The 12192-nt window shown below is 39.2% G+C and overlaps 1 protein-coding gene across 3 annotated transcripts in view; it reads left to right on the plus strand.

Moving 5' to 3' along the window:
• LOC136884670 (centrosomal protein of 76 kDa) overlaps positions 1-12192 on the plus strand; it is a 71852-nt gene that overhangs the window by 22850 nt on the left and 36810 nt on the right. For all 3 annotated transcript variants that reach the window (XM_067156925.2, XM_067156926.2, XM_067156927.2), the window contains exons 4-6: positions 2043-2214; positions 8477-8633; positions 11175-11299. In XM_067156925.2, coding sequence (XP_067013026.2) covers positions 2043-2214; positions 8477-8633; positions 11175-11299 — 454 coding nt within the window. The remainder of the gene's footprint in view (positions 1-2042; positions 2215-8476; positions 8634-11174; positions 11300-12192) is intronic.

Here is a 12192-nt window from a genome sequence, read left to right on the forward strand (position 1 = left end):
GCTTAGCAAGTTTTATGTTAACCAGCAGAGCTTTTAGACCAGAGGATTTTTCTACCTCAACATTCACATGTTTTTAATTTGTTAATTATGATCATTGTCTTTTAATTCCACGCATTTTTCAGTGTTTTTATTTGTTTGGATATACAGTAGAAACTCGATGCATCATTCCCGGAACTGTCGTTTTCCCTGCATCTATCGTTCCTCGAACTATCATTGTATCGCATCAATCGTCGAAAAAGTATTGGTCCTCGGCCACAATTTTCCCGCGTTGATTGATCATACGTAAGAAAAATATACGCAAAATAAACTGAATCTCTCTTGGGCTTCTAAGGCTGACATCGTACGCCCTTCAAAAATCTGACAACCTCTGCCGGGTTTGAACCCGGTATCTCTACCACTGATCTACTGAGGGCATTAACAGTAATGTCAGACAGATAAACAATTTTAGTGTTATTATCACGAACAAGATGTTCTAGTATTCTAGTGCTCGTTCATAAACACTGGGGCATTTGGAATGCCATACGGGTTTCTGACATGAGGAATAGTGCTCTCGTGTGATTGCACGTTACTCCAGACACCACTCGCGCACGACATTATGTTATAGTCTGAGCTAAATGGTTAGCGCGTGTTGGCTTTTGTTTCAAGGGGTCTCGATTGTGTCGAGAATTTTAACTTTTCTTGGTTAGTTCCATTGGTTCGAGGGCTGTTTGTATGATAAAGATGTTGGTTCCCTTAGGGAACCTGAAATATTTGTTCCAAATGAGTAAATTTATAATCCAGTATAGTTTGTCCGTAAAATTTACAATGTCCAGTAACGGACCAACTCTATTGGGCTGTTTGTCTATTGGGCTGTTTGTGTGTCGAATTAAACATTAAAATTCATCGTAGGTAGGGCCGCATTTTCATATGCACGTAGATCGCCTATCGCGACAATTCAAAAGACCTGCACCCGGCTCTGGAGGACGCACACCATTGTTGTTGTTTTTGTAATAATACATTTATATAACTAAAAATTTTCTAATACCAGGCGAGTTGGCCGTGCAGTTAGGGGCGCACAGCTGTGAGCTTGCATCCGGGAGATAGTGGGTTTGAATCCCACTGTCGGCAGCCCTGAAGGTGGTTTCCATGGTTTCCCATTTTCGCACTAGGCAAATGATGGGGCTGTACCGTAATTAAGGTCGCGGTCGCTTCCTTCCAACTACTAGGCCTTTCCTATCCCATCGTTGCCATAAGACCCATCTGTATATGTGCGACGTAAAGCCACTAGCAAAAAAAAAGTCTAAATACATTACCTGTATTTTATTATTTTGTTTTCCCCCCTATGTTTTTGTTGCCCGTATTTATCGTTTTCCGGCATCTGTAGTCATTTTCCGCCTTCTCTTTGAAAAGCGATGCATTGAGGTTTTACTTTATATGTAATATTCCACCTTTTTCTGAAGATGGCCTTTAGATAGGCTGAAACATGTTTAGACATCTCATCCAAAATATATATTTTTTAAATTGAAAAGGAGAACAGTATAATACTTTATAAATAAAAAAGTGATAACCGTCAATACGGAACGACCGGGCGAGTTGGCCGTGCGGTTAGGGGTGCGCAGCTGTGAGCTTGCATCCGAGAGATAGTGGGTTCGGATCCCACTGTCAGCAGCCCTGAAGATGGTTTTCCATGTTTTCCCATTTTCACACCAGGTAAATGCTGGGGCCGTTTCCTTCCCACTCCTAGCCTTCTCCCATCCCACCGTCGCCATAAGACCTATCCTGAGTCAGTGAGACGTAAAGCAAATTTAAAAAAACGGAACTTGCAGTATCGCCTGACATCGTTCAACTGCACTCCATTACTTTTGTTTTTGATTTTTCATTTATCCTGAACTCCTTCTCCCAGACTGTCCATACCCTTCAGCAATTTCTATTGATATTATTGCACTAATATTCTGTTATTACTGTTAATTATTCATGTGAGGAAAAATCTTTTCCAAAGTGGACATATAGTGGAAAGTGTGTTTGGATTTTCATTTGATTTGGCATGGAATAATGTCCCACAGGTCTGTTTTCCATTATGTGAGACCTCTGGAAGTGGGCAGACCTATTCTGGAGACTCCCCGAGAAGCAGCTTGGTTTGTTTCCCTCATTGAGTTGGAGGATCAGGCTATCATGGAACTTCCTTTCATGGAGGAGTGGTGGAACCCTCACACATTCTTAGTCTTGAAGAGAGGGGTGAGTTGTAACGTTTATATACACTTTTATCATTTCTTACCTCAAGTCCCAGCACAGTGGTACTCTTTTCTAATGACAGTTGACAACATTAATCCTAGAACTGCGGACAGTCTTCCTGTGTCTTTCTTTCACTGTAGGTTTATAATTGGGCACCAGATGGCACTAATACAGATACCAGCTGAAAACTGATACTGTTTTCTTCACTTCCGAAAGGCTTTGAAAAACAAGCAACGGTCTGGAGAAGTTTATTTAGTTGCAGAAGTGAAACTACTTTCATATGTTCTTAGAATCAAGATGGCAGTCCGTTTTATTGACGATTCTGGAATAGAGCGCTTGATTTTAGAAGATCTTAGTGATGGTACTGGTGGTGACAGTAATTATTGAGCTAAATCTGATGAGAATATTATTCTTGAAATAAATGAAAGTGACAGCAAAGTACAAGATGCCTCGGAAGTAATGGGAATAACTGGAATGATGTTCAAGTGTGTGCAGGTGATTTTATTACTGGCAGTACATCAACATTTGAAGAAACCAGTGAAGGGGTAAGTGTGAACTGGACTGACATAGAACTGCAAGAAAGTAATTATCCAGGTCAAGATGTACCATTTGCCATTCATCAACCATGGCCTATGAACTTGCTTCCCCATAATGCAGCTACCATTATTTGAAAAGAACTAAAAATTTGTTTTGATAAAAAATTGTGCTTTACTAAGCATTCGACATGAAAAGTGGAGAACTGTGGAGTAATATGTAAGAACATACTTATGTGTTTCAGAATACAGTGTTTCAGAAATAAATTATCTATCAGAAATTCTTTTCTTAGAGCAATATTTATTTATTAGGAATAACATATGATTACAGGCATGCTTTTATTTTCGTGGTGCATATAAAATATTGAGGGAAATAACTGCAGCATTTGACAGATAAACCTACCCCCTGTGGGTGGGGGATGCAGACGAAGAGTACAACTACGGTATCCCCTGCCCTTCGTCAGAGGCGACTAAACGGGGTCCCACATTTGGGATCATGGGTTAGCGACCACGGGGTTCTTAGCTGAGTCCTGGCATTGCTTCCGCGTACTTGTGCCAGGCTCCTCCCTTTCATCTATCCTGTCCGACCTCCCTCAGTTAACTCTTGTTCTTTTCTGATCCCGATAGTATTACAGAATTCAATGGCTAGGGAGTCTTTCATTTTCACGCCTTTCGCGCCCCTTGCCTTTCTTTGTCCGGTACTTCTTTTTTCGAAGTGTCGGATCCCTTCCTTTTCTGTCTCTCTCTGTCTCTCTCTCTTTGACCCCCTGTGGGTGGTGGACACAGATGAAATATACACCCACAGTATCCCCTGCCTGTTGTAAGAGGCAACTATCGTTGCTCATTGTCGTCTTTTTTGAATTCTAGTCAGTGGGTTTATTTTGGAATCATTTTTAATTTTAATATTGCAAGTTGGATCCGCTTATTATTTTAAATTTGTATTCATCCATTCATTCTTCATCAAGTTTTCATTTCTGGTCATTGGATGAATTTTGGAATTTTAAATTGTCATTACATTTTGTCTCACTTCGTACCAATAGGGGCGATGACCTAGATGTTAGGCCCTTTTAAACAACAAGCATCATCATTGGGTGAATCTGCAGCAGTTCTAGGGTTAACAATCAAGAATTGAGATCCCGTTGACATACAAGACAAAGAAAGGCATTTACGGTCCACATCAGGTAACAAGAGCTACACTCTATAGCACTGAAGCTTGAGGTGGTTTGTAACATCATGGAATGCTCAGTGGGGGGGCAGGGTAGCTATCCACTGCTCCTATAAACACTAGCTGCGTATTGTGATGTAAATTATGGAGGCAGTCAAACAGTAATTTACCAGGCATCTTATCGATAGCTCTTACATGAATGAAAAAACATTACATGGTCCGAACTTTACATTGTTGAGGATTGTACTGAACTTCTTTTGTGTTTAGTACGAGGTACTTTTGTTCAAAAAAAAAAAAAAAGATTGTATTGAACAATTCCCTCACAAGTATGCTTTCTTAACCCTCGAACCGGTAGCTGACGATAGATCAACAGGTGTGCGCCTATCTCAACCGCCGCTGACGATAGATCGTCAGGTATACTTTACCAGTAAATACAGCTAGAAGAAGTTGTGAAAACAGTGAAACCTTGGAATACGAGTAACTTGGTCTAAGAGTGTTTTGCAAGATGAGCAAACATTTTAAATAAATTGTAACTTGGTAAGCGAGTGAGGTTCCGCAATGCGAGTGTCACGTGTGCCTACGATTTCCCCTCCCCTGTTCGTTGGTTGAATTTATGAACGAGGTCTTTGGTCCTGTAGTGAAGAAATACCTTTCAGAAAATAATCTGCTGCTCAAAGTCTTGCTGTTTATGGAAAATGCTTCTGCTCATCCTAGGCCTTGAGGCCTTGACGACGACTTACTGGAGGAAGTCAAGTTCGTTAAGGTTAAGTTCCTGCCTCCCAACACTACTTCACTACTCCAGCCTGTGGATCAGTAAGTCATTTAGAATTCAAGAAGCTATACACCAAAGCACTATTTCACCAATGCTTCGAAGTGACTGAAGAAACAAACCTTACCCTCTGAGAGTTTGGAAGAAATTATTTCTCCATCGTGAACTGCCTGAAGATCATTAATAAGCTCTGGGATGGATTCACCAAGAGAACTCACTTCCGCTTGGGGAAAGCTGTGGCCTGACTGTTCTTTGAGAGGATTGTTGGTGACAATGAGCCACCGATTGTGGATGAAATTGTGTCCTTAGGGAAGTCTATGGGGTTGGAGGTGAATGACGTGGATATTCAAGAGCTGGTGGAAGAACATAGCCAGGAACTGACTACCAACGAACTGATGGACATGCATCGCGAACAACAGGAGGAGGTTATGGAGATCTCGTCCGAGGAAAAGGAGGAGGAAAAGTCAGTGGAATCTCTCACTTCAACAGAGTTGGGAAAAGTGCAAAATGTGGGAAACGGTGCAAAATTTTGTAGAAAAACACCACCCGAATAAGGCTGTAGCAGTGCGAGCGATTAAATCAGTTCAGCGACAATGCAATGTCACATTTTTGTGATCTCCTCAAACAGAGGCAGAAACAACAGTCATTGGATAGGTTCCTCGTTCAAGTTGCACGAATAGAAAACGATAACAAATCCAGTGAGCCAACAGATAGCAGTGATTCCGTTAGTGAAATTCGTGCTACACAGTAACTCTTCTCATGTCATCTCTCGTCTTCCTCATACCAACGATTCTATTGTAAGGAAAAGTGCACTTTAATTTGCATTATATTTTGTTTTAGTAATGGTATGAGAATAAATATATTTTTGTGTTATGGACGAATCATCTGCATTTTGTTTCTTATGGGAAAACTTGCTTTGATATACGAGCGCTTTGGATTACAAGCACGTTGCCGGAACGAATTATGCTCGCAATCCAAGGTTCCACTGTATATCTGTTGGATGGCAGCATTCATCAGGCATGTTTTCTCCTTGGAATGTGGAATGTTTTGGTCTTATGTACATCCATTTATGTGTGATATCTCTGAAATAAATGAAGGTCGCAATTTGTACAGCTTTGAAACCCGTGTTGATTTTGTTGTGACCTGCTTTCATTGTTTACTGTGTGTTATGCACACACGATGGCTACATTTTTGGATTTAAATGATGAAGATATTGTAATAGAATTAAATGCATCCGTAAATTCAAGGCCTACTGCAACAGAATCGATAAGTGTTGTGCCACCTGAGGTAGGTTATGAACACCCAACGGTTAGAGCTCTATCAACTACCGTACTCTTTATTGAATAATTCCTAAAATATTAACACTATTCACTTAAAATTTGTATGCCTATCATTGGAATTAATTTATCTACAAAATGTGTATGTTAAAAAGTTTCAGAAAAACTGATCAGTAATTTATATTTCATGTGTAAGTAAAGATATATATTTTATTTTTTGAGGGGGGGCATTTAAAGGGTCGGAAAATTTAAAAAATGTTACATTGAGGGGTAAACACAAACCACTTTTCAAATAGTCCAGTTCATGCTGAATGTTTCGTTGTATTATATATGCATATTCTGTGAATAATACATCTGTCAGTGACATACATCAGGCACTGCAAATGTAGTGTGCACACCCACCGGTTAGAGCTATTTCAACTGCTGGTTCAAGGGTTAAGATATAATTAACTGATATTTCCGTGCTTCACTACGGAATTCTCAGAAAGACTGTCTTTTCAGTTTTCCCAACTGAAGTGAACATAGGTCATTATAGTAACGTCAGTAGGAATGTAGCAAATAAAGCAATGTTATCATACAAAATATTCAATCAAATGAAAAACGGCACGTTTCCTCACTTTTAACGAGCAGTACTATGCTTCACAACTAGGTATTTTCCACCTTGTCGATACATTAGTTGCTTAAGGCAACTTATTGGTTAAGTATATTATTAACATCTTCAGCCACATAACACTGTTTAGGTGAAAAATTCATATATTGACAAAGTATCAATGCTTTGAGGGAAAGTGTCCTTAAAATTAGCATAAGAAGATTAAATGACAACAGTCCAAAAGTTCCAGTGCTGGAATGACCAGACTGCAGACAGCCCCAAACAATCCTCTGCCATTATTCCGTTAAATGTACACACTGCTCATTCTAATCAGTGCCTCAGAGTAGGTATATAATAGCTGGAATGTTATGATAAACCAGTGTGTTATGTACCAGTAATATTAGAAAATTTATGATGCAGAGAAATCCAGACTGCGGCACAATGTACGCGATGAAATCCAAGAATGAAAAAAACTTCCTATTTTTGATTTCTAAAAGTTGGCAGGTGTGCTTAATTATTTGAGAATTAAATTTAAGGCCTTTCACTAAACTACCATTTCACTCAGCATGAATAAAATTATTTACAGCCCAGATTGTAGCTCTTTATTCCCCGACTTAACATACTGATGTTCATTAAATTCTCTTCAGCCATTTTCTTGTGATGTGCGTACGTACATACAGACAGAAATTATTGAAAATGAAAAAGGGCTTTACCTTGTTACTGTAGACACAGTTGAAACAGAAAAATGCCAACGACGACTCAGATAAAACTTGCACCCCAATTTCGTGCCTCAATTTTTTTTTTTTTAATATGCGGGTATTATTTGCGTAAATACGGCATGTATATATGTATTGATTTTTGTTGTGTGTATTTAGATGGGAGGTGAATTTCACTTTTGATAATAATTAAAATTAAAGTGGACAAAGTTTTGAAGGAGACAAAGGTAAATTATAGAGACAGGGAGCTGAAGGGAATGCTGTTTTTAGATGATACATGATATAAACAGTATTTCATCCCAATTGTAATATACGAACTAGAAACGCTGGTAACTAATATGACAAGATGATAAGATCCAACCAGAAGAAATGACATTTTTAAGAACATCAGTTAACAAGACAAGAGGAGATAAAATTCTAAATATTAAAATCAGAGAACAGCTAAATATAGAACCGTTAGTAAAAAAGATGCAGAAAGCAAGACTGAGATGGTTCGGACATGTAAAAAGACTGGGAAAGGAACGGAAAGGAAGAAGGGAATTGGAAAGAGAAGTTAAGGGAAAGAGACCAGTTGGAAGACCGAGACGAATGTGGATGGATCAGATTGGGAAGGACATTAGATGTTTATGATTGTGGTGTGGGGAGCAAGCAGAGTGGAAGTACGAGGGCAACTCTACATATTGAGTGAGATTATTGAAAATTATGGAATGAAAATCAGCGTGGAAAAGAGTAAGATAATGATGTCGACTAGAGGAGAAAGGTAAGGGAAAGGAATTTATAAAAATACACAGACAAAACCTTGAAATTGTGGAGAGATATTAAATGTGAAGAACATACAATACCATGTGCTCGTTCTCTCTGTCAGTGACTCTGCAGTAGGCACCGAAGGCTGTAAGATGATCCAGAAGTGCTCTTTTTTTTTTTTTTGCTAGTGGCTTTATGTCGCACAGACACAGATAGGTCTTATGGCGACGATGGGATAGGTAAGGCCTAGGAGTGGGAAGGAAGCGGCGGCCATGGCCTTAATTAAGATACAGCCTCAGCATTTGCCTGGTGTAAAAATGGGAAACCACGGAAAACCATCTTCAGGGCTGCCAACAGTGGGATTCGAACCCACTATCTCCCGGATGTAAGCTCACAGTCGCGCGCCCCTAACCACACAGCCAACCCGCCCGGTATGAGAATTAGTGCTAACAGATCTTTTTTTGTGTTCTAGACCGTGGAGCATCATGCCTTCCTGCTGTGCAGCTTATTGCTGGGCTTTGGTATGGATGCCTACGTGTGTACCGGCACCAATGGCCCCCATCCTTGGATGTGGGTATTGACTGTGGGTGGCCAGAAGAGCAGTGTCATCTTCTGGGAGAGCACTACAGGTATTATGAATGAGACACAGCAATTATTTTCCTCTTTGCTTCCAAATTTATAGAACAGTGACACCCTTGTTGTTCACTTTTGTGCAGATTTTTTTTATATAGCTGAACAACAACAACAACAACAACAACAACAAAAAGACATAACCTACTGAGCTCCAGCATTGTGTTTCTGCATGACTGCATGCGTGGCCCACGAACTGCAAAACTCATTTCACTGATAAGTTCAGTCTCCTTTTCTACAGTCCAAACTTAATGTAGAATGATTTCCGTGTATTATAATGCATTAGGTTGCGCGTCCCTAACTGCATGGCCACTTGCTCGGTAGAGGGAATTGTTTATCCAATGACATTTTTTCTCAAACGTCTCAAAAGACTGAGATAGTACCAACAGTTCACCGTCTGACCCTCAGGTAGGAATTCATGGTGCACAGCACCATTGACATCAAAAACGATTTTCAACAGTACTGTACTAACATGTTTGAACTGATCTATCTCACTTTCTTTGGTTCCTCCAAAGACGCCACTGTGTGTCTCCGAAAACGTTTTCCTCGGTTTGAATCGGAAACAAATTTTGATGCAGTGCTGGGACATAACAATCGCACCTCATACACTCGATAAGTATGGGTAAATGGCTGATTACATAGGAAATGTAATGCTATACTGCACCTCATACTGGCAATTGCTATGATTTCATATTTACATGGTAGTTTTGAAGCTCAATTATGTTTTGAAAGGCCACCTCATACATCAGTATGTGGCACCCGATATTTAGTGAGTGAAATCAGAGCATTTCTGTAAAAGTTACATGTATTTTGTTACTACTGATTCTGTAAGATTTAGTTACACTCCCTGGCACGTAACTCTATACTCTTTCTCCCCTGTTAATATCAAAGGTTTTAGTTACTTTCTGTTAGGTTCAATTCAGTGCCGCTAACCATACAGTTTAGCAGCCTTACTTGCCGATACGATGTCTTACAGTTAACCTGGCTCATTGCCACTATACAGCAATGGTTTATTTTGTAATTTGCAAAAATTATGTATTGCCACTGTGTATTGTTAAAAACACTAGTGTTACATTTGCTAGTATAATTAAAGCATTTTTTTTTTTTTTTCTGTGGTATTTTAATTGTTTGGGTAATGCCAGGTAAATAGAATTGTGGCATGTTCGAATAATGCATTTAATAAGCATAGTTGATGTGAAATGACGAATCTCCGTGGCTCAGATGGCAGCGCATCGGCCTCTCACCACTGGGTTCCGTGGTTCAAATCCCAGTCACTCCATGTGAGATTTGTGCTGGACCAAGCAAAGGCGGAACAGGTTTTTCTCCGGATACTCCGGTTAAAACTTTTTCAGAGAAGTTAACAGGAAAGAGACCCTGAGGAAGACCCTGAAAGAGGTGGGAGTGCATAGAGAAGAGGAGAGGAAAACCAGAAGTTGTACTTAAAAAGGGAGAAGAGTGGTGGAGAGACAGGTAGCGATGGAGGTCCTTGATTCACAACATGACCCGGGATGCTCGAAACGGGAAATGAAGATGGTGATGATGACTCCGGTTTTCCCTGTCATCTTTCATTCTAGCAACACACTCCACTATCATTTCATTTCATCTGTCAGTCATTAATCAGAGGAGTGCGACAGGCTTCAGCAGCCGGCACAATTCCTATCCTCGCCACAAGATGAGGGCTTCATTCATTCCTTTCCTGAGCCGGTCATTGACTGGAAAACTGGTTATAGGTTTTCTTTTTCTTGGTGTGAAATGACGAACGCAGCAGCTTATTAATTACAGTCTTATTTCGTCCAATACTTACTTATAGAATTCAATTAGGATGTCTAAGAAGCAAGAAAAATCAGCAATAACTACTTTGAAAAGGAAAGCAATGTTACCTCCTCTATAAAGATCAGTTCAGTTGAAATGGAAGGAAATTTCATTATCAACATAACCTAATCTTTTTCTTGTCACGACTTCGGTACGGTGTGCAGACTTACGCTTTGTGTATTCTTATTGACTTACGGCGTATGTACATGTAATATATTTGCTTGTCTGTATTATTACAGTATGGTTTCTCTTCAGTCTGGCAAGTAATAGCAAATTTCAAGAAGGGAGCTGAATTATTTACCCAAGGCAAACACCGAAGAACACGGTTATAGCAATGCGTATATCAAAATAAATAAATAAATAAATAAAATAAGTGAGGGTGAGAGAGAGTGTGTATTTCTTTAATTCTTCACTCAGCTTGAAAAACCAGTTAATTATGAATATCTCGATTGATCTAATTTACTTGGGTAAGGGAACCTCTATTATTGATACTTACATTGAGGTTAGTTTGTTGATGGTTATTGCTTCTGATTTTATTTAGTAACTTGTAAAGTTGGCAGCAGTGAGAGAGTAGGGCGGCAATATTTGCCTTTTAGTGTACAGCATTACGTGACAAGTACTTTTGAAAGCCATGGACATTTGTCAGATTTATAATTTCAAACTTACAGTTATCAAATATTAATTATTAAAGAAATAATTCTAAGATTTCTTTTTCCTTCCGTTTTCAGGTGCACGGTATTCACATGTAAACCCTACTGGCACATCTGATGACCCTCCTACTGAAAACCTCGCCTATCCATATTCAAAGATAGGCTGTATTTTCAATGACAAACATTTTTATGCCAACATTCAAGTAAGTACGCATTTAATATCTTGATTATAACTAATTTCTTAGTATAATTGATTAAAAGGGCTTTTTTTATTTTCAAAATACATTCTTTGTCTTTGTTCACATTCTCTCTGGGTAGTAGTGTACCAAAGCCCTCCACCTTAGTCGATCTTTCCACCATTCCTCTTCTAGTACTTTATTGCTGTCGACTCCTCTATTTGCAATACAGTCCACGACAGAGCTCCTCCATACCATTCTAGGCCTTCCCTTAGTCCTCCTTCCAGTCTCTGTATCCATGAATGTTCTCTTTGGTATTCTCTCTCCTGGCATTCTCATCATGTGTCCAAGAATCTCTTCTTGAAGTTTACACACTTCCACGCTTCTCTTTATTTCCTCATTTCATATTCTATCTCGTCTTGTCTTGTCTTTCCCTGTATGCTCCTCAAGAACCTCCATTCAGCTGCTTGTACCTTACTTTGGTTTTGCTTAGTCAACGTCCAGGCTGCTGAAGTATAATTTCTACTGAAGTAAAATTATTTAAATTAAATTAATATATTAATATTAATAACTTATATATAAATATATATTATATTAATATAAAAAATAAAATTATTGCTGAAGTAAGATTTTAAAAATTGACAGCTGACCTCAGTTGCAAAGTAAGCTGATTGTTATTCTTGTGTTCCTTTTTTCGTCCCAAAGTGGTGCAGCTTTATTCAGGCACACACCGCCAGTGGAGGCGAGTTGCATGTACCATTTTAACTACATACTAGCCCTCCTGCCATTCTTAAATCTCTGGCACTACCAGGAATTGAACCTGAGCCTCCGAGGTCACTGTTTTAGAGAATTTAAATGCGGCGACTCCATGTTATTGCCTTCTGTGTAACATTAAAGAATTCCTGCTAGATAAAATTATA

The sequence above is a fragment of the Anabrus simplex genome, chromosome 13, assembly GCF_040414725.1.
Source record: "Anabrus simplex isolate iqAnaSimp1 chromosome 13, ASM4041472v1, whole genome shotgun sequence".
NCBI lineage: Eukaryota > Metazoa > Arthropoda > Insecta > Orthoptera > Tettigoniidae > Anabrus > Anabrus simplex.